This window comes from Acomys minous, assembly GCF_964271855.1.
Source record: "Acomys minous genome assembly, chromosome: 16".
NCBI classification, from domain to species: domain Eukaryota; kingdom Metazoa; phylum Chordata; class Mammalia; order Rodentia; family Muridae; genus Acomys; species Acomys minous.
In genome coordinates this window covers 86,997,037-87,019,715 of record NC_140498.1, presented here as the reverse complement: position 1 = coordinate 87,019,715, position 22,679 = coordinate 86,997,037, and the positions used below count along the sequence as shown (strand labels likewise).

At 55.7% G+C, this 22,679-nt stretch overlaps 1 protein-coding gene across 11 annotated transcripts in view; it reads right to left on the bottom strand.

Annotated features, from left to right (window-relative positions):
- Positions 1–22,679, bottom strand: part of CUX2 (cut like homeobox 2) — a 186,416-nt gene that overhangs the window by 17,007 nt on the left and 146,730 nt on the right. For 9 of the 11 annotated variants that reach the window (XM_084762078.1, XM_084762081.1, XM_084762076.1 and 6 more), the window contains 11 exons: positions 14,575–14,709; positions 12,696–12,816; positions 10,866–10,942; positions 9,970–10,036; positions 8,739–8,787; positions 6,237–6,341; positions 3,416–3,607; positions 3,281–3,339; positions 1,665–1,713; positions 1,465–1,585; positions 8–655 (listed from right to left, as the gene is read on the bottom strand). In XM_084762078.1, the coding sequence (XP_084618204.1) occupies positions 8–655; positions 1,465–1,585; positions 1,665–1,713; positions 3,281–3,339; positions 3,416–3,607; positions 6,237–6,341; positions 8,739–8,787; positions 9,970–10,036; positions 10,866–10,942; positions 12,696–12,816; positions 14,575–14,709 (1,623 nt within the window). The remainder of the gene's footprint in view (positions 1–7; positions 656–1,464; positions 1,586–1,664; positions 1,714–3,280; positions 3,340–3,415; positions 3,608–6,236; positions 6,342–8,738; positions 8,788–9,969; positions 10,037–10,865; positions 10,943–12,695; positions 12,817–14,574; positions 14,710–22,679) is intronic. The other 2 variants (XM_084762080.1, XM_084762079.1) reach the window with 1 other exon arrangement.

Genomic DNA, 22,679 nt, shown 5'->3' with positions numbered 1-22,679 from the left:
GGCTCACCTCGCTGCCGCACCTGGATGGTGCGCAGGGCCAGCACATTCTGCTCGTCCGAGAGGAACTGCTTCATCTTGATGAAGGGTTCCTTGCCCTTCACCGTGAGCTTGCGCCACGGCTTGGGCCGCGCCAGGATCTCACTCACCGAACCCTGCGACAGTCCCAGCACGTAGTGACCGAACACGCGTTGGCCAATGTTGTGCTTCAGCAGCTGTTCCTTCACCTGGAAGGCAATCTCAGCCGTGTCCAGCTGCTCCTCCTCGGGCCCAGCCCCGTCCATAGGCTCCGGGGCCCCGGTGGGCTCAGGACCCGGCGCTGAGGTAGGAGGAGCCGTCGTAGGCTTGGCACCGCCATAGAACGCCGCCGGTGGGAACGCCAGCAGGCTGCCCGTTTCCCCTTTGAAGGCAGCCGGGCCCATCATGTGCTTGGGTAGCAGTGGGTCCCCGGCCAGCCTCTCTCCGGGTGCCAGGCTGGGGAAGGGGGACATCGAGAAAGTCCTTGGCCCATCGGGACCCAAGCTGGGGCCCAGTAGGGGCTGCCCAGGACTTGGGGACAGCGGGTCTTCCGGGCCCGGCGGAGGTGGAAGCTGAGAAGGGTAGGAGGGCTCCGTGCCCAGCGAGCCCTTGATAGAGTCATCCTCCGAGGGATCCTCCTCTAGAACATTGGCGGGGGAAGGGGAGGAGGAGGGGAATGCACAGACAGACAGAGGGACAGAGAGGCCGATGGAGACGGAGGGCAGGGATGCGCAGAGGCAAGAGAGATATTGAGAGGTAGATACAGAGTGAGCGGTCAGGGATGGAGATGGGTTCAGACAGAGCAGGGACAGGGAATGCCGGGTAATGGAGGGACAGGGTGAGGGGAGGCTATAGGCCTTGGAGCCTATAAACACCCATGCTGCCTGCTTCCCCTCCGTTCTCAAACCCCACCACTTCCGACCACTCGTTTGTGGGCTGCACTGGGAACACTACCCTCGCCAGCAGGGATGGATTGGCTCACTGTTGCCCCAGGTGTCTTAGGCCTCTGTGCCTACGCCATCCAGGCCACCCAGCACTCGCAATTTATGAAGGGACCAATAATGAGCCTGCAGTCTTAGGGAGGGTCACAAGGCTGAAAGGGCACTGAGCCACTTGTGGAGAGAAGGCAGCTTTAAGCTGTGGGCCACTACCTGAGGGTTTGCTGTGGGGGTGGGGTGGGGTGGGGTGGGGTGGGGACACCTCTTCCTCCTGAGTTCATTTTAAAGCCCCACCATCCAGCTGGACTCGGGGTCGAGGGGAGCCGTCGGGAGCCTTGTGTCTACCTGCGACTCTGAATATGGGACATCGCAAGGCAGGTGCTCAGCCCACGTACTGGGTCTGGGTTCTCCTGCCTCACAGATGGCAGTGGCCCTGGGGTGTGAAAAAGCCCGGGGTATCTGTGCCCAGCCCTCGGCCCTCGTGCCCCTCAGGGTGTTCCTCGTCCCCTACCAGGGCCGGCCAGCAGAGCTGGCTTCTCCAGCAGGAACTTCTGTGTGGGAAAGAAGGCCTCCTTGGCCACGAGTAGCGACTCATCGGGCTTGGCCAGCGCCTGAGGAGACGGAAAACAAGGCTGAGGAGGCAAGGTTGCTACAGGCTCAGGAGGGAGTGGCCGGCTTTTGGGGGACAGGGATGGCGGCAGGGAGAGGTACCTGCGGGAGGCTGCACGTGCTGGAGACCAGCTTCATGGCTCTCAGGATGCTGCCGGGGAAAGCAGAGAGGCCTGAGGTCAGCGGGGCCCACCAGGAGGAGAGGCAACCAGTGAGGTGCTGACTATGTCATCTGCTCCTCTTCCCAGGAGACCCTGGGTCTGCGGGCTCATAGCTTACTTGCCTTTTTTTGGTTTTTGTGTTTGAGACAGGGTTTCACTGTGTAGCCCTGGCTGTCCAAACTAACTCACTCTGTAGACCAGGCTGGCCTCAAATGCATAGAGATCCACCTGCCTCTGTATCCCGAGAGATGGAATTAAATGTGTGCACCAGCACCCGTCTTGATTTTCTTTTTTTCTTTTCTCTATTTCATTTTAGGTAGGGTCTCATGTAGCCCAGGCTAGCATCCGACTTATTATGTAGCTGAGGCTAATTTTCAGCTCCCAACCCTCATGCCTCCCTCTCCTAAGTGCTGGGACTACAGGTATGCAGTACCATCAGTCTGCTTTTTCCACCCCCCTCACTGTTTCTCTTTGCTCTCTCTCATATCACCGCCCCGCCCCCTCCTCTGTGGTTCCAGGGAAGGGACTGCGGGCCTCTTGCATGCCACACATGCCCTCTGCCACTGAGCTACCCTGCCTCATGGTTTTAGTCCGACATGGATGGAAACCATAAGATACATATTTTCCCCAGAGAGTTCCAAAAAGCAAAAGTTGGATTTGCCTCGGGCTGCATGCTGAGCCCCGAAGCGCTTCCGCATGAATGGCGGGACTGTGAGGTCACTGCGCCAGGACTCATGGGAGAAGAGATGATGACGTGGCAGGAGGCTGCGGCTGGGTTCCATGGGGTACCCGGCCACAGTCATATGGGGCCTTAAGCATCGATCCTGGGGACACCAAAGGCCAGCTGACTATTAAAAGCTGCCAGCTGCAGGCCTGAAGTCACAGGCTCGTCAACAGCTGCCGTGGTTCCCGGAGGCGGCTGGGGTCTGGTGAGGCCCACATGCCCACGGCCTGTGTTTATCTGTCTGGTGCGTGAGTCCGCAGTTTCCACACCATGACACGATGCCTATCTCTATGTCTCCGTGGAAAAGGGGCCAGGGTGCTGGCTAGTTTCCCTGCCAACTTGACATGAGCTGGAGTCTTTCTGGAAGAGGGAGCCTTAACTGAAAAGATGCCATCGTGAGATAGGCAACTCTGTGGGGGTGGAGGGGCGCTTCCTTGATCAGCTGCTGACAAGGGAAGGGCCAAGCCTTCTACAAACAAAGTAGCCTTGGGTGCTCTGAGAAAGCAGGCTGAGAAAGTTCCGGGCAACAAGCCAGTAAGTGGTCCCTCTATGGCCTCGGCTCCTGCCACCAGGTTCCTGCCTTGGCACCCCCTCCCTCATGAGGGGACTGGGAATGGTGAGTGACAAGTTGGTTTTGGTTGGTGCTTTATCAAGCGATAGAAACTAAAGTAGGATAACCAGCTCGTTTCGTCAAGGCCCAGCCTGGGCCGGTAGGCCTCCTGCCTCAGCCTCCTGAATGCTGGGTCACCATGCCTAGGATGGGCCAGGTGCCGACTGGAGGAGATGTGGACCCCAAGGTGGGCAGCTGGGAGGGAGGCCAGCACCGTATGTACCTCAGCTCCGTTTTGATCTCTTCATAGTCAGCCTGGGCCTCGAGCTTTTCTTGGAGTTTCTGGAAGACAAATGTGGACAATGAAGCTGGCCCCGTGCTCCCAGCCCGCCGCCGCTCCTGCCACCCTGGGACCTGCCTCGATGGCCTCCGACTTGGCTGCTAGCTGCTGCTCCAGGTCGGCGATCTGGTTGGCTGAGACCTCCTCCAGCTCCTGCAGGGAGTGGCGCAGCTGCTGGGCGTCCTTCAGCAGCCTCAGGATCTCTCTGTCCTTGGAGGCCAGTGCTGCCTCCAGCCGGGGCCCTGAGCATAGCGTGAAGCTCACCTTCTCCTGGGCACACAGAAGTTGTAAGTGGCCTTGAGGGGCTGATGCAGGGCACGCCATCCCTGGATCCCAGGCAGAAGGGACATTCCATCTGGCAATGCCATACTGCAGCACGGTTCCCCTTACATCAAGACTTTTGTTTGTTTGGTTGGTTTTTGTTTTTTCGAGACAGGTTTTCTCTGTGTAGCTTTGGGTGTCCTGGACTCGCTTTGTAGACCAGGCTGGCCTCGAACTCACAGTGATCTACCTGCCTCTGCCTCCTGAGTGCTGGGATTAAAGACATGCGCCACCACGCCTGGTACACCAAGACTTTTGTTGTCAAAAGTACAACCATGGCGGGGTGTGATGGCAACCTTTGTATCCTGGAGTCAGAGGCAGGAGGATGACCACAAGTTCCAGGTCAGCCTGAGCTACACAGTGAGATATTGCCTCTGGAATCCATGTAAAGAGACTGGGTGTGGGGCTGGAGAGATGGCTCAGAGGTTAAGGGCACTGACTGCTCTTCCAGAGGTCCTGAGTTCAATTCCCAGCAACCACATGGTGCCTCACAACCCTCTGGTTTCAACACACATGGGAACACTGGGATGCACATATATGCCCAAATGCACGCATGCACGTGTGTGTACATGCATACACACACATGCACATACCCATATGTGCACACACGCACACACACACTCTCTCTTAAAAAAAGAAAGAAGTGCCTGGCAGTGGTGATGCACATCTTTAATCCCAGAACTTGGGAGGCAGAGGCAGGTGGATCTCTGTGAGTTCAAGGCCAGCCTGGTCTACAAAGTGAGTCCAGAACACTCAAGGTTACACAGAGAAACCCTGTCTCAAAAAACCAAAACAAACAAACAAACAAAAAAAGAAAAGAAAAGAAAGAAAGGAAGGAAGGAAGAAGCTGAGCAAGGAGAAACTGTGGTAAAGGCAATTCCGAGGCTTGGGGGTGCCAGGTCAGTCTGTGCTCTTCCCCATCCAGGGGACCATGGGTCCAGCAGAGACATGGAGCCCACAGGCCGTGTTACTATGGCATCTCCTGATTTGTTGCAGGCCTGCCAGCCATCTGGGGTCTTGGAAACTGCCCAAGTCTTCCGTTAAGCTATGACAAGGGACAGGCTCCTATCTGTGGGACCCAGGTCAGGCTCAATTACACAATCTAAGAAGTACTTAAGAAAAAAAAACCAAAAAAACCAAACCTTCACACACAAAAACAACCCACCACTACTAATCCCGCTTTCTTCCTTGGAGATAAATGCCAATTAAAACAGGAAGCGGATGCCATTAATACATTAAATTAATTAGCATCAAGCGCCACTGTTGTGCTTCCCAAACCAGCCTGGCTCCCTGTGTGGCTGCTCAGCCATTTGCAGGTTCCGCGGGGGTTAATTAAGAAACACCGGCAACTCCTCCCTAGGCAGCTCCCTGGCTTCTGTGGGACAGTCACCTGGCAGATCACTCACCTTCTCCTGGGACACAAACACAAGTAACTTCCTGGATATTCCCTCCCTGCGCCCCCCCCCCCCACACACACACAGAGCGAACCTCCTGGGCATCGAGTACCCACAGTCCCTGATACATATCACACCAGACACACACGTGTGTATGCAAGAGGCCATGAACTCTGATGAACAGAGCCAAAGACACTCTCATGGTAGCATTGGCTATTTTCTAGCACCTTCTACGAGCCAAGCACTTCTCTTCATAACCCTGTAGAGGTAGGTGAGGATGGGGAAGAAACTGAGGCACGGTCAGCGTGCGCACACATGCATGCACACGGTCACTGCTATAGGAAGAGATACCATCCAACGTACAGACTGAGGGAGTGCTGTGACATCAGCGCCTGCGTGGTAAGGAAGGCAGAAACCACTCCAGCCGCCTGTGATTATGTAAGGAATTGTGGCTCTAACCGCTCCGCATGCAGAAACACGAGAAGGAGTCTGACCACTGTGCAAGAAGGCGGCCATGAGGGCAGGATGGTGGGTGATGACTAAGGTCTTTAGGCAGGCAATGACCCCAGGACCCTAGGGGGTGTTGGCCAGGAAAAAGGAGAAAGATGGATTGATTTTACTCAGGGACCTCAGGGTTGGTAGCGGGGACGATAGCGGGACTGGCTCTTAATAGCATGTGGCTGTCAGAAGAGGCAGGTCCCAATGGAGCCATCTGAAAGTTTTAGGACTTAAGGGCTGAGGACAAGCCCTAAAACCCCTGGCCAGGGCCACAGGATCCCAAGTGGCCACCAAGCAGTGGGAAACCGATGTTCAACATCACCCCCTGGTGGCCACCACTCACATTGCACCTCAGTCATGCTGCCTAAATCCTGGTGTGCTTTTGCTATATGGTGTGAGCCTCCCTGGTCTGGGTACAACTCCATCAATCACAGGCCAGGAGAGGGAGGCATCCAAAGGAAGATACTGGGCCTTTTGTCAAGCCAGAGGCAGTGGAAGCTTGAATATTTAAGGTGGTGGCTACAGCGTTACCCTGCTATAACTGTGTTTTACTAAGCTGACCTTACTAACGCCCTCCACATGACCCTGCTCACCTCCACAGCGGCCCTCCCTGTGGCACCCACCGTTTCCTATGTGCAGAGACAATGGCTTTCCCTCTGCTTCCCCCTTCCCAAGTGCATCCTTACCCCACTGGGTCCCTGAGGGGAACAGCAAGCCAGGCGGATGGAACTGTTGACCGATGCCAGCTGCTCCCGCAGGCTCTCCACCTCCCGCTGGGCAGCCTCTGCTCGCTGGGGAGGAGGAGAGGGGACCAAGTAAGGGGTGAAAAGGGCACAAGGGCCCCCACACCTACACCACTCTGGGGCTCCGAGGGAATAGGTCCCCACGTTGTTGGTCCTGAACGCAGGCTGGGACCCGGGAAGCCCAGTCACCCGGTGAGGAGAGTGAGAACGCTCCTTCTGCTGGGGAGGGAAGGGCAGGAAGGGGCTGTCTGCACTTGTCCCCAGGGTGGCCTGTGTTCTCAGGCACTGGGTCCAGACTGTGCCTTAGGCGGGAAGTCTGCAGAGGCGGCCCCAGTTCCCAGGCTCTGACGGCTCTCTGGGCAAGCTCTTTGGCTTTTTAAGGCCTCTGTTCCCCTTTTGCAAAACGGAGGTATTAATAACATCAGAGACAGCCGGGCGCTTAAAAACAGAATAGGGCACTCTGTTAAGTGGAGTCTACGGCAAGACTTAAATCTATTTGTGTGTTTACTTGGTTATTTATTCCAGACCTTCTCTAGCCAGCCTGGATTTGAACTTGGTATGTAGCTGAGGATGACTTTGAATTCCTGGTCCTCCTGTCTCTACCACAAGTGTGTACCACCACACCTGGCTACGATCCCAAGCCCATGCCATTAGCAAAGATCTGAAGGTTTGGACATACAGTACTGGCCTTATCATCGGGCAGCCAGACTGGTCCCTGCAAAGGGAGGATCAGTTTGGCTCCGTTTGCCATGTCCTGAAGGCACAGAACCTTTGCCTAGTAATCCCACTTTTGGCATTTGGCCCCACCCAAGCTCCTGCCAGTGCGTGAGGTGGTGTCTGCCTGGGGTTAACTGTGAAAATGTTGGTTGGGCCTGGTGGTGGCACACACCTTTAATCATAGCACTCGGGAGGCAGAGGCAGGCGGATGGATGTGAGTTGGAGGCCAGCCTGGTCTACAAGGGAGTTCAGGATAGCCAAGGCTACACAGAGAAACCCTGTCTTGAAAAACAAAAAGCAAACAAACAAAAAAGAAAAAAGAAAATGTTAGTTGGGAAGGGGAAAGGTGGGTATTCACTGTGAACAGTCATCTACAGTGGCTGTGCAGGAGAGCCAGCAATCTGTAACCCACTACCTGCTCTTATAAATAAAGCTTTATTGGTACCCAGGTGTGCTCACTTATGGACACGGTATCTAGATTTTCCTGCTACAGTGGTGAAGTTGCCTCTTTGGGACACAAACTGTAGCTTTTAGCGCTAAATATTTATTTTCTAATGTTTGGTTAGCTGAATGTGTGCCAACAGGCACAGGATAGACATCCACCAGAGGCTTGCACAGCATGTGGGGTTCATGTGGGTTTGTGAATGGGTGGACATCTCTGAAGAGCCCAGAAACTGGCCAGACAGGTTACTGGGGGAAGGGGCCAGTGCCCTAGATCTGCCCTGAGTCATCTTTTCTGAGTTCTGAGCTATGTGAGTGAATTAATTACCTATTTGAAAATATAAGATAGGGCCGGGAGATGGTTGTGCTTTTAGTCCCAGAGGGAGGCAGAGGCAGGCAGATCTCTGTGAGTTCAAGGCTAGCCTGGTCTACACATCAAGTTCCAGGCCAGCCAGGGTTACAAGTGAGACCCTGTCTCAAAAAAACCAAAATCACTAAAAATGCAACATAACCGGTAGAAATGTCCATTAAAATATACAGGAGCTGGGCTAGGTGTGGCTCAGTAGACAGCCTTTGCTCAACATGCAGGAAGCCAGGCCTCTGATCTGCTGCACCATTTATAAAAAGCCTAAACCGGATGCAGCACAGCACGAGCCTGTAATCCCAGCACTCGGGAGGTGGAGACAGGAGATCGGGAGTTCCAGGTCAGCCTCAACTACACCGGGAGCTCAAGGCCAGCCTAAGGTACAGCAGATCCTGCCTCAAAACAAACAAACAGATTCATCCGAACATCCGTAGGAGCTGAGGTCAGGAAAGCCACCACAGCCATTGGCCAGGCCATGCCTCTCCAGGGGGCTACTGCCCCCATGGGAGACCAGGGCAGAGGCTCAAGAGCTATCAGTAGCCTATACTGTGATCATAAGACTGGCCGGGGGTGGGGTGGGGGGGGCTTTGTCCTGGTCTCTGCTGCAGGCCTCCTGCAGTGACCCAAGGCTATTGCTCATGTGCCCTCCCACAGGGCTAGCCTGCTGATAACGGGGGTACCTCTGACACCCACAGGCAGACAGGAAGGTACTCAGTACTAAGGGGTTGTAGGCTCTTCCTGGCCATTCCTCAGCTGTGGCTTTGCAGGGAGCCTGGCAAGGCCAGAGAGCTTGGGCCCAGATATGCCACACACACACCATGCCCCCACCCCATCCCATCCCGCAAGCCCTGGGCTGGGTACCTCACTTCCCCTCAGCCCTACCCCCTACCCCCACCCACAGGAGGCTCCTGCTCGCGGCTCACCTGGTTGGCTTTCTCCAAGTTCGTCATGATCAGGCCGACCTCATCTGCCCTGAGACACGGAGGGAAAGGGGCCCTGAGGCAGGCTGGCAGCCTCCACCCGTGTCTCTGCCCCACAGAGCCGGGTCATGGAGGCTGCCTTCCATACTTCCCAAGGAGAAACCAGACTGTGTAGAAAAACATCCTGACCGCCAGAAACTGGGGACTGGGCTTCCAAACTCCTCTGTTTATTTATTTATTTATTTTCCCGAGACAGGGTTTCTCTGTCTAGCCTTGGCTGTCCTGGACTCACTTTGTAGACCAGGCTGGCCTCGAACTCACAGAGCTCCGCCTGCCTCTGCCTCCTGAGTGCTGGGATTAAAGGTGTGCGCCACCACTGCCTGGCACAAAACTCCTCTTCCCAAGGCAGCCAGGCCCAGCCTCCACTCCCCTCAGGGCCTCCATCTCTAGGGAGCCACCACCAGGGTTTCCCCAACTCTAGCTAGCTCTTCTGAATGAGTGCCCTTCCCTCTGAGGACCAGCTCCTCAAGGCCCCTGCTGTGACGCCCTAAGGGGGGTCACTTGTCTATCGTACCAGTTCCTCCGGACACCGAGGGCTTAGGACAGGTCTGTCTAGCTTGCTGGGACCCTGCGACCCCATTGGTCACACCGTGCTCCAGGCCTTCAGTGGCACCAGCTGTCCCTACTGTCCAAGGTGTACTTCCTAGTGCCTGGGCCACCCCAGTCACATACTCAGCATTCGTGCCCGCATGCAGTAAGCGTTCAATAGTATCTGTGAGTGGCTTCTCTATGGCCTGTTCCTTACTGTCTGTGTCCGCTCTAAAGGCAGGATCACAAGTGAATGTGTTTCCCCCAGGGTCTCAGCACAGCACCAGATAAACAGTAGGTGCTCAAGAAACACTTACGAAGGGAGCAATGCCTTAAACCTGAAGACGTGCTTGCACGTTGAGTCACTTAGATGCTGTGGAGGACTTGCTCTCCACTGGTTGTCCTGGGAAGCTGAGGAATGGGTGGGGATAGCTCCCGGGTCAGGGGTCAGGGGTCAAGGGTCAGAGATGAGGTTGCCCAGTGGCCTCACTCAGAGGGGTCCAAGAGTGCTGTGGCTATGGTGTGTGAGTGGAATGTGACAATGGGCCAGGTGATACCTGGGGATGAGACTGGGGTTGCTTAGAGGCAGAAAAAACGTGGCCTGTCTGGGGCGGACAGAGGGAGGAGGTGTCCCCAGCTCACTTACTTGGATGCAGCCTCCTCATCGTATTTCCTCCTCAGCTCTAGCAGTTCTGTTTGTGTGGCCTTTAGCGCTGGAAGGGGTGAAGGTCACATGAGGAGCGGCAGCTGGGTGCTCCCCACCCCCCACCTCTGTCCCTCCCTCCAGTTTCCCTTGGGACCCTCATTCCCACCCACAGTTGGGAGGCAGTCTGGACTGAAGAGCTGGCACAGTGGGGAGCCCTTTCCTGTCTGGGCCAGGTGGGGACTCCTGGGGCTTGGGAAGGGCAGGGAGCTGTGGCTAAGTCGGGCTGTGGGGCTGCCCACTCTGCACTGCAGGGCCTGGGAGGGGCCTGCTCAACCCACCCCTGAGCCTTGCCATCAAAGCCGGGAGTTCCAGTCTGTGGCTGCCTCTAAGGCTTCTAGAAAAGTCACAGTTTTATTGTGTGTTTGGTTTGGTTTTGAGGGATGGAGTTTCACAATATGGCTAAGGCGGGTGTAGGACACACTATGTGTAGCTCAGGCTAGCCTTAAATCTCTTGCTGAACAGCTTCTTGTCAGTGACAGCGAGAAATCTGAAAGGCAGGCTACTCAACTCTGGGTCACCTAGCCCTGCCTGGGTACCCAGGGCAGTAGCCATCTTCCTGACAGCTTGTCCCACCAGGCACCCTAGACCCCAACTGTGGCATTGCCTCCATGGCTCAGTGCAAGCCCACTGGCAAACCACCCCATTTGGTTCCACCTTTAGCTGGTCCCTGCTAAACAAGCTGTTTCTTTACACTCTGTTCTTGGGTTCCCTCCATCTTTGGGCACACCTAATTCCTGTCCCCAAGTTCATGGCTTCACTGCCTCCACACCCCCGCCCCCCCCAACACTGCTTCAAGCCACTTGGCCTGATGGCTGCCATTCGAGTCAGGGTCATACCTGAATGTAACACTTTGATTTTCTCCTCTGCCTCCCCCAGCCTGGCTGCCAAGGTGACGTGGACTTCTTGGAGGCCCCTGCAGAGACACAAAAGGCTGATTGTGCTGGGTGCTGGGACCCACCTGCTCCTACCCTGAGCCAGGCTCTCCTCACTGTCTGCACCTTGTTCTGTGTGAAGTCCAGACCTGGCGCTTCCATCACCCCCACAATCTGTTCTACTGCTACGGTCCCCGGTGACTGGGCCTCAGTTTCCTTAGCTATAAAACGGAGCTCCTCATGGGTTCTGCCATGGTGGGTGTTGTGGGGCCAGGCATGTCAGCCTCACGGCCTCCCCTGGTTTTATTCCGCTGCCTGTGGCGGGGGCTTGGATGCTCACCCAGCCCAGAGGCCTCCTTCAAATGGGACCTGGCCCTGGCAGCAGAGAAAGAGGGGCCCTAGAGGGACTGGAGGTCACACATACAGAGCAGGCTACCGACTGTCTCTCTCCTAACAGAGAATGAACCTTGAAGGCTGGTGTCACTTCTTTCCCCTCATGGCCTCTCCTCTCTGGTTGCTCTCACCTCCTTGATGCTCCAGGCAGGCTCCCACCACAGGGCCTCCAGCCTGACTGGTCCCCTGGCCTGTCACACCCTTCCCACTTACACCTGCAGGAATCTCACTGACTGAGAGCTTTACCCATTCCCTCACCATGCCCCCCCCCCTTGGGTCCCAAGAAAGACCACCCTATCTGATCTCCCCACTCTTGCTGGATTTTTCTTCACCATTTGTTGTTGTTGTTTTTCCAGACAGGGTTTCTCTGTGTTAGCCTCGGGCTATCCTGGATTCGCTTTGTAGATCAGGCTGGCCTCGAACTCAGAGATCCACCTGCCTCTGCTCCACGAGTGCTGGGATTAAAGGCATGCGCCACCATGCTCTGCTCTTCTTCACCATTTTTTATTTTTTATATTTTGAGACAAGGTTTCTCTGAGCAGCTCTGGCTGTCCTGGACTCACTTTGTAGACCAGGCTGGCCTTGAACTCACGGCAATCTGCCTGCCTCTGCCTCCTTGAATGCTGGGATTTAAGGCGTGCGCCACCACGCCCGGCTTGTTCACCATTTTGTTTTTTTAAAGATTTAATTTATGTATTATTATGTGTACAGTGCTATGCCTGCATATACACCTGCAGGCCAGAAGAGGGCATCAGATCACATTATAGATGGTTGTGAGCCATCATGTGGTTGTTGGGAACTGAACTCAGAACCTCCGGAAGAGCAGTCAGTGCCCTTAACCTCTGAGCCATCTCTCCAACCCGTGTTCGCCATTTCTTATAAACATGGTTTCTCTTTATTTCTGTACCTTCCCACTGGCCAGCCCAGCTACGTGCGTGTGAGCTTGGGTGCTAGCTGACTGTCTCTGGGTGAGAATGTTGTCTACGGTCCACGATGCTGCATCAGTGTCTTCCCCTTGATGAGGCTGGTGGGCCTGGTCTAACGCACTGACAGTCTCAAGAGCAAGGTAAGAAAAACAGTGGTGTTCCTGGAGAGCAGGAGGCCATGCCAGGGTTCTGCTACTGGCACATCTGACAAGAACTCCGTGACCACGCGACCCCCCCTAGATAAGCACCTTAAAATATATAAGGACAAAACCACTGCCAACAACAACAACAAAAATCCGGCTATATTTTCCTGAATAAGGGAGATAGATGAATGTACTCAGACCAGCCCATTACCCAGACGGCACAACTGAGGCTCGAAGAGTGACGTGGAGCAGTAGGGTCAGCCTCAGAGTCCCTCCCCCTTCCCCACCTCCTGGGTGGCCCCGCCCCCCTTCCTCACGCCCTCCCTCCTCACTTCTGTCTCTCGGCTTCATCCTTCTGCAGCAAGGCGTCTGTCGGGAGGGTGTTCTCGGGACCTGGAAGGTGGCTACCGTTGGCTGGCGTGTGCCCGGTGGGACACGTCCCCTCTTTCTGCTCTGTGGGAAGGCAGGGATGGTCACACTCATCACCCAGACAGCGGCAGGCATAGAGGCTTTCTTTCCACAGGCTGAGTGGAGTGGACCCCTAGGATGGTCAATTTATCATTAGAGAGAGTGGGGTGGGGTTTGCAGGAGGCTGGGACCCACTGGCCTGCTGGCTGGCTTTTATGTCAACTTGACGCAGGCTAGAATCATCTGACAGGCGGGAGCCTCAATTAAGAAAACGCCTCCATAATCTAGGGCTGCAGGCAAGCATACAGGGCATTTTCTTAATTAGTGATTGATGGAGGAGGGCCCAGCCCATTGTGGGTGGGGCCACCCCTGGGCTGGTGGTCCTGGGTTCTATAAGAAAACAGGCTGAGCAAGCCATGGGGAGCAAGCCAGTAAGCAGCACCTCCGCCCCCCATGGCCTCTGCATCAGCTCCTGCATCCAGGTTCCCGCCCTGTTTGAGTTCCTGTCCTGACTCCCTTTGGTGATGAGCCGTGATGTGGAGGTGTGAGCTGAATAAATCCTTTCCTCCCCTAGTGGCTTTGGTCCTGGGCTTCATCGCAGCAGCCATCGTAACCCTAACTAGGACACAAACCAAGCTCCCGAAGTTCCAGCCTCAGACAGCACACCCAGCGGCCCCTTCTGAACATCCGCGCCCCTCTGTCGTCTTCATTGTTTTTACAGTTGTGCTAAAATAGACATATGCTGCCTTAACAATTTTCAGCTGACGTTCACAATGTCATCCATTTGTGTTCTTGAGTGTGTCAAGTCCAAAGGAGCCACCATTTCCCCCAGATTCTGGGGGTTAGACAAAAGCCACGATTCCTCAGAAACTTGTGGAGCTGGTTCCTGTCTACCAAAAGCAGCCACGTACGTCCCTTATCACAGGCTGAAGGGACACGTGGCTCTCTGTGGTACATATTAGCGTCCCAAAGCGCATGCTGGCCTCCCGGCTCCCGCAGTATCGCAAGTACCTGTTGTACATTTCACAGTCCGCGCTGGCATCCTCAGCTCTTCCCATCCCCCACCCTAAACTCCCCCAGCTCATGGGCTTCCTGCCCCAGCCACTCCTTACCACCCACCTATTCTACATATGTGCTCTCTCTCTCTGTGCACTTTCTCCTTTTCCATCCACCGTCGCTCTCCCTGTCTTTCTTTCCCTAAGCTCTGTTCCTGCTTCTCTCATGGCCAGGTCCAGTCTGATGGCCACGTTCAATCTACTGTTTTCCCTCTGTGTTCTAGGCTCTTCCAGTTGCCTCTGGCCGTTTTCTCCCTCATATCTACATAAAAACCTTCCCCTTAACCATGCTATGGCGTATTGTCAGTTTACATAGTTTTTGCTTGTTTGTTTGTTTTTTGTTTATGTTTTTTCGAGACAGTGTTTCTCTGTGTGGTCTGGACTGTCCTGGACTCACTTTGTAGACCAGGCTGGCCTCTAACTCACAGCGATCCACCTGCCTCTGCCTCTCAAGAGCTGGGATTAAAGGTGTGCACCAACACCACCTGGGTACAGTGTTTTTTTTAAAAAATTGTTTTGAGACAGGATATATGTAGCTCAGGATGGCCTTCAGCTCAAAGGTCCTTTGGTCTCAGCCTCCCGAGTGCTGGGCTGCCCAGGCATGGTGGTTAGCACCGCTCTGACAGGATGCCTCAGCAGGCCTGCTACCACAACCCACCATCACTCCCAGATCCTGCCCCGCCCCCACACCCAAAGGGTGCTCAGGGTTGCCTGAAGTTCCAACATCCCTCGGTGGCACCATCAGTACCTCGGGCACTGGGTGGCTCTGGGCACCTCTTCCACGAGATGTGCACGTCTTGTAGGCGCTGCCCACTGGGGTCGAAGCTGGGACGCTGCAGTCTGTCGTCTAGAGGCCGCGCCACCTCAAACGAAGGAACAGGGTCTGCGGCAAGAAAAAAGGAGGAAGGGGGTATGTGTGGGGGGCTCCATGGGGTCAAGATACCCTTCCACAGAAAGCGGGAGGCAGGGACAGTCTGTAAGAGCCCCTTGGGGTCACTCTGACGGCAACAGAAAGCAGAGACAACTCTTTCTCTTTTTTTTTAACTTAAAATTTTAATTTCTTTTAACTATGCATGTGTGTGTGTGTGGGGGGATGTACACATGAGAGTAGGTAGCTTCAGAGGCCAAACGTGTCAGATGCCTTGGAGTTGGAGTTACAGGTGGATGTGAGGCACCTTACCAGGGTGTGTAACCAGCATCCTCTGCAAGAACAGGACGTGCCAAGCCACCTGTGGAAGTCGACATGAATGGCACCCAAAGGCTCGTATGTTTAAATGCCTGGTGCCCAGCTAGTGGAAATGTTTGGGAAGGCGTGTGCCACCATGCCTGGCAGCCAGACCCCGTCTTACTCTCTGTCTCCTGCACGTGGGTTAGGATGTAAAGCTCTCAGCTACTTCTCAGGGCCACGCCCCCACTGTGATGATATGGACCGACAACCCCCTCGCCCGCCCTTGCATAGTATCTCAATCGGCATGTAACTGACTACCGTTATGGTTGGACCCACAAAGGCGTCCCACACAGTGACCATATGCCCAGGGACAGAGGCTGCAGAACTGCTGTGGGGGCCAAGCCGAGAGAGGACACCCCGACCTGGGTGGGACCTGGTTCCCACTTTTCCATCCCTTGTGGTCAAACTGACCGTGTGGCCTGTGGCTCTTCCACTTCTTCTGCAGCCTCTCACTTCCTACTTGCAGTGAAGTTCTCACCCCTGGGTGGACACACCACGGGCTGTGACATGTGCCAACTAAGTAGAAGAAAACCCACACCAGGATGTAGGCCTTGGCCAGCTTCACCTTGCAGGGGACAGAGCCCAGCACAGAAATGGCTCCCACAGTCCTCAGTGTCCACCCTGGGGGCTGCCTTGGATCCAACCCATTGTCACATGCAAATACAGACTTGGGGAGTCAGGTGGTGAGACACTGAGATCAGGGTCTCTTACGGGATCTCCCGAATAATGGCGGGGCCCAGCGCGTGCAGTTACAGCCTCAGCAGGCGCAGGCAACACCCACACATGTGCCCTGGACCACAGGTCCCGAGGCCGCAGTTCCCTCTCATTCCCTGGGGCCCCTTTCCCACTCACTCGCCCTCTTTACTCTCAGGATTGCTGTGCAACGTTGACAAGCAGCTGTCCCTCTCTGTGCCTCACCACAGATGGCAGCACCGGAGTGGGGGAGGAGGCGGGGGCGGGGGGGGGGGAGGGTGTCGTGTGACAAGGAACATACAAAGTGGTCAGCGCAGCCCCCAAGACCTCAGAACACACAGATACCCTAACTAGTCCTTCTCCGTGACGCCCCAGTCTTCAGAGGCTATGCACAGGAGCGCCAACATCTTCCCCTCCCCTCCCAGAAACTCAAATGCCACCTCTTCCAGGGAGGCCTCCCGGTTTACTCCACCCTCTAACCCAAGAACAGACCCCGTGCGCCGTCCCGCAACCGTCTCATGTCTCTGTAAGTCCATCTCATTATCCCTTAGTGGACAGACGCCAGCAAAGGATGCTGGGATCATATCCACTCTTGCTTTTCTCCTCTCTCCGAACCCGGCTGAAGCCCGACAAAGTCTAGCCTGACACATTTTTTTTTTTTTTTTTTTTTGGCTGGCAGAAGATTCAGGCCATGCCTGCATCGGGGTGCCTTCGGGTCTGGCTGGAACAAGGTGGCCTCTTGTTTTATTCTGTCTCCTGTTTGTTTAGGTGGCGGGAGGCTGGACGATGCATGCGCTGAGGTGAGCAGGTGTGAGGGACTTGGCAATGGCTCGCCTCTGTCAGCAACGCCCCCCCCCCCCCTCAAATGCCTGTCATTAGGCCGGGCCTGCTCAGCAGGGTGTGCCATTATGCCTCCCCGGGCTGGTGTAATTATACATTGACATAATTAACCCAGCAAGTGCATTAGGCAGGCCGGCTAAAAATTCATCTCTAATTATTTGTTGTGTGCATGCTAACGAGCCCATCTGCACTGCCTTTGTACAACACGAACAAATTAATTTACAAGTCTAGATTTTTTAATAAGTTCAAGGAATTGCTTTCTATTGTGGCCTGGTTTTTGAGGAAGGAAGGGGGAAAAAAAAGGGCGCTGAGCGTTTGCAGGGGTCAGGGAAATTAGATAAATATGGGAGAGCACAGGCTGAGGGGGCCATAGGGGAGGGGGTAGGCCCAGAGGCCCAGAAGGCCAGGCCAAAGGACCACACCAGGGCAGGAAAAGGTTCCTGTCACCTGCTTGTTTGTGCACAGAGGTCGGGGACAGCCCTTTGCCCTCCTTGAGGAGTTCCCAGATGGCTTGTGTGTCCCGCCCTAGCCCTCCCTACAGGAGAGGCAGAGGGGATGTGGGCAGTTCTGACTTCCCAGAAGGCATTAACAGGGAGATCAAGAAGAAGACATTGAGGCCTGTCAGCTCAGCCACTTGGCGGTTGGGAGGATTGCAAGTTCAAAGCCCACTGGGGCCACTGGAAGGCTGGGGATATGGGTCGGTTGGTACAGTGCTTGCCTCATGTGTATGGAGCCCTGGGCTTCAACCCTGGCACCCCATAAACCAGGAGTGATGGCGCATGTTCAAGGCCAGCCTGGGCTACATAAGATCCTGGCTAAGAAAAGGCTGGGATGTGACTCTGAGGCAGACTGCTTGCCTAGCAGGCGCAAGGCTCTGGGTTTGATCCTTGGCACAATCTACATAAACGGATAAAAACAGGGAAGGGAGAGGTGGTATGGCTCAGGGTGGGAACAGCCCTGGCCCCTCCCCACATTGCCACAGGCACTATATGGTTGCTTAGAGTCTGGTGGGTAGGAGTGTGGGAGGTGAGCAAGGTAAGGCGCTGGCCGTCATGGCCACCCCAAGAGCCAAGTGCCCCTGGAGCTCAAGAGTGCTGGGGCCAGCCAGCCTATAGTGATGCTCCGTGAAGTCTGGGGGACAGATGGTAAGCCTACATGCTACCATCAGATAACGCCACTCTGGGACCCCTGAGGGACCACCCAGAAGGGCCCCCAGGAGACCGGATGCCTCATTATTTCCTTTGCCACTTATTCCCCAACCTAATACACAGGTGGGGATGGTGGGATCCTGCCCCCTCCCAAATCTGCTGGACAACTAGTAGCAGGGCTGAGAGAGGCCCTTTTGGGCCACTTCCTCCACCCAGTGTGGGTCTTGTGGTCCCCAAGAGAAGGAGGAAGAGTGTCACACGGAGGTGTCCCTATGCCTCCCCAGAAACTCTATTGGAGTCCTCCCAGCCTGCGCCTTTCACAGCCACAATGGGAGGCAAGTAATGTTGTATCTCTATTGCCCAGATGGGGAAACTGAGGCACGGTTACATCCTCCCCTCAGGGTGAGGCAATGGAGGAGGTATCCTCCTAAGGTGGATCTCCAGGGAAGGCTAGCTGAGGTCCCCAGTGTCCCAGCTGGTGGGTGTGGAGGGGGTGCTAGAGCTCCCTAGGGAGCCTGTCATCCTCTTGCTTGGTCACTTCCAGAGCCTGTGACGAAGAAAACCTGCACAGTCACTGGTGCAATGGTCTCCTTTCAAGGCTGGGTGAAGACAGGGCCACACAGGAAGGGTGCAGGACAGTGCGTAATGGCAAGCACATGGGGCCAGGCACCCAGCACCCCCCTGCCCAGGAAACCCGCCGGGCTCAGACCCCACTCTCACCTCCTTTGGGGAGCAGGCTATGGACAAAACCTTTGCTCAGCATGGGCCTCAGTTTCTCCACAGGTAAGATGGAGACACTACAGTACCCACGGCCGACAGCACAGGGCAGCCCCTCTCAGATGACTGAGCCACGTTTCAGCTATGGGACCAGATTCCTGGGAGCCGAGGGATGAAGAAGGCTCCAGGCCCTAGAATCTGGTATCTGCCAGCCCGAGCAACTCAAAGGATTAGAAGGCAGGGAGGGAGTCAGTGTGGGCCGAAGGGACCAGAGTCTCCATAAGAGAGGAGAGGGTGGGGTAGCCTAGCTCAGAGGGGGAGGCGGATGAGACGGTGACACAGTGCAGGAGGAACGCGCAGGACCTGCTGCGCACAGGTGGGCAGGTCGTGCCCAGCACAAGGGTATCCGGGAGTGGGCTCATCTTGTAGACTGACACATCTGATCCGGAAGGTTCGAAGATGGCAACAGCCTGGCTTGAGGAAGGTCAGTAGGCAACGTGGGTCTTAGGGCTCCGAAAGCCCCTCTCAGACCATGACCACAGCCTAAGGCTGGAGCCCTGTGTAGCCATGCACTTTCTCATCCCCATGTTGCCATCGTCCCCAGGACAAGGAAATGACTGAAGAGGAGGTCTAAGGTGCTCAGAAGCAGCAGTGGAGGGATTTGAACACAGGACTGTCTGCCTCTTTGCATCAGGCCAGTTACCTCGGGGCACCATAGGGAGAAGCTGGCTTCTTAAATGCCACCAGAAACCTGGGGCTGTGACTGGGGGAACAGAGCTCTCTGTTCAAATTCCTGTGACAAGAGTGTCCCAGGCACACACTCAGCATTGAGGCTGTCACACAGGGTAAGCCCACTGAGTTGGACACGCTGAGGAGATGGCTATTTATTTATTTATTTATTTATTTTTGAGTTAGGGTCTCTACATAGCTTGGGCTGTCCTGGAACTCACTTAAGCCAGGCTGAACTCGAACTTAGAAATCTGCCTGTCCCTACCTCCAAGTGCTGGGATTAAAAGCACAAGCCACCTAACCTGGCTGGGAAGGGTGTCATGGTGACTCTTTCCCCAGAGAGTTCAAAGCCACACTGACAGAAACGGAGAGGGGCCAGGGTTAAGAGGCTCAAGGTCAAATCCTGGCTATGACATCGGCAGAGAAAGTGGCTTAGGGTGCCTTGGGCCTCAGTTTCCCAATAGGCAGCTGGGGATAACAAGGGGACATACCACATAGGGTCAGCAAGTGACAGTCAGATCACAGAGGCCCAGACAGCGCAGGCCTTGGTTCCAGACACAACACTGTTATGGCTCCTGCTGGTGAGATTGCTATATGCAACAGAGCACCTCGGGGTGGAGCAAGGGGGATGAGGCCAGTGCCTGGGTTCCCCCCTCCCCCCGCCCAGAGTCTCCTTTAAGGCCATAAGAGCCAAATTGCTCGCAGCAGAGACTGGTAGTGTTCAGGGCTGTGTCACGCCCACCTGCTCTGCAAGGGACCACATGCTCAGGTTCAGGGGTGAAACTCCCAGCTGGGCATTTTGCAGGAGGCAGGGTCATAGGTCATGAGGGGGGGGGGTGAAGTGGTGATCAGCCTAGGTTACCCTTTTGCCCTGACCTTGAACTTGCAACCTCTAGCACAGTGGTTCTCAACCTTCCTAATGCTGAGGCCGTGGAGTGGTGACCCCCAACCATAAAATTACTTCCTTGCTACCTCCTAACTGCAATTTTGGTATTGTCATGAACTGTAATGTGACTATCTGATATGTGACCCCCCCCCCAAGGGGTTGGAACCCACAGGTTGACAATCCACATCTTCGAACTCTGGGCATATTTCTACCCCAGTTCTCCCTGTGTGTGTGTCGGGGGGTGGGAGGGTCTCAGGTGACTTGGAGCTGAAAGTCAGGCAGAGGAAGGGGTGTGCACACAGAGAAGGGTCAGTGTGGGGACTGTACAGTTGTACAGTGGCAACTCAGGATGTGACACGTGACACCACTCCTGTCACTGACCCCCCCTAGGGGCCAGCCTCAGACATACTATGCATAATATGTAATGTGGCCTAAGGAGGGGGGCCGGATGGGAGGCAACTTGTACTGGTCCCAGCTGCTGTGGGTGGTGACTGTGGTAGGGCTGGGAGACAGACAGACAGACAGACAGACAGGCTTCCTGGGGCTGGAGTGGGGTGCAGCAACTCATTGCTAACTGTAGTGGTCACAGATTGGATGAAAGGAGAAGAGCCCTTGACCCGGGACTGTTCCCTGGTTTCCATGTTGTCTTCTTCCTCCCCAGGGCCCAGCAATAAATGTGGGTTGTCTGGGCCCTAGGAGAGGGGAGCGAGCGAGCTGAAGTGGCCGCCTGCCGGAGGGCACTGTCTGGAGTCTCTGAGGAAGGCATTATAACCTGCAAGGTGGCAGCCTTGGGAGGCAGGCCTTCACATCTGCCTTTCAAAGCTGTGGGGTGCCCCGCCTGTTGCAGCACCAGCCACAAGCTTGTGGCTGTTGAGTATGCACTAAGCGCCAGGTGTGGCTCCTCCTTCTGTCACGCGCTGCCAGGGCCTGCTGGGTGCTAAGGAAGGTGTATGGGCTGTGGCAGCCCAGAGGCCATTTCTCTTCCCCCCCCCAACTCTTATCCATTAGATTTACTGTCCCAGTAATAAGGCCTCAATGGGTCCGTAAGACCACAGGCCACAGTTACAGACGAGGTTGCTGGGCTCAGAGAGGCCGCTGGCACCCAGGTGTGTCCCCTCCACTCCTCTCTGCCTGGTTCAGTTTCTTGGGACACCAGGCCCGGGACCCAGTGAGGGAGGGAGGCATTGCCTTCCCTAGTGGCTCCTGTAACTCCTGTGGAAGGGGTGGGACAGTGGCCCTGGGGACAACCTAGGTTTTTCCGAAAGCAGAAGTGGGGAACCCCCCCAAACCCACAGTGTATGAACAAACGGGCTTGTGGATAAGCTAAACTGACTGGACCCTTAAAGAGGGGGACCGCAGGCCGGGGTGGACACAGGTGAGGAAGGGGACAGGTAAGAGTCGGAGTAAGGTTGCTCGGGGCCATGGCCTGCTCTCGATGCACGGACAGCTAATAACAGGCGGTGGGTGGCACCCTTGTGTTGGGAGAGCCTGGCCTGTGTCGACTAGCATCTGGTCACTATCTGATGCTCATGGGAGGAGGCGGGAGCCAGAGACACGGGGAAACAAGTCTGGTCCTCCCCTCCGTCTGCATCATCTACCCGAAGTGGCACACTGAGGGCTTTTTGGGGGGGGGGGGATGCTGGGGCCAGAAGGCTGGCCACGAGACTGCTTGGAAACATATATGCAGAAGCATGCGCGCACCCCTCCAAGCTGGAACCCAGGCAGCAGCCTGCTTCCATCTGGGCTCGGGCGGTGTCCATGTGGGTGGCGCACAGGCTGACTTCAATCCAGAGTCCTAACTTTTCCTTAGCAGATGGGCACAGCTCCCTTCCTCTACAACGGCCGTGAGCCTGTACTCCTTTCTCCCCATGGTGGCCTGAGCTGCCTGGCTTAGTGGCCTCAGAGGGGCTGGGGTGAGGGTCCTCCTCCCTGGCACTGGGTATTTAATGGCGGCAACAGCAGCCACTGTTAGCTAAGCAGTCACTACAGGCCGTGGTACTTGAGACTCTTGTCTTGCTCAAGGTACTAGGGAACAGGGGCATCTGGCCAGAGGAGACAGCAGCTCAGCGGGTGGAGAGTCAGTTTCCCAGCCACGGAACACGTGTGTCATAACGCCATCATGTGTGAAGTGTGTGGAACCTCCCAGGACGGCAGGAAGAGGTCCATCTCGCCCAACACCTGCGGCAGGAGGAAGGCCGGCAAACGGCAGGCGCCCAATATTTGCCGAGTGAGCAGTGCAAGGAGACAAGATGGGGTCTCTGCTGCCCCATCGCCCCACGGAGATGGGGTCCCATTGTCCACATGTCAGGGGAGACAGGCGTGGGAAGGGCCAGGCATGCGGGGAGAAGCAGAACGGCCAAGTGGGGCCTGGCCCAACCCTGCGGCCCAGAATCCTCTTCTACTGCTTCCCACCCCCATTTGTAGCTCTTTGCTTCCCTCACTCTGGGGGTTCATACGGGAGATGCCACTGCCCTGCTAGTGAGAGCATCTGATTTTTAGCAAGGACCTCCCAGCCTCCCAGTCCAGCTCTCCCAAAGGACTGGCAGGGATGCCCAGCCCATGATGCCCCCTCTCTCCACAGCACAAGTCTCCGATGGCCATTTCCCCCCCCC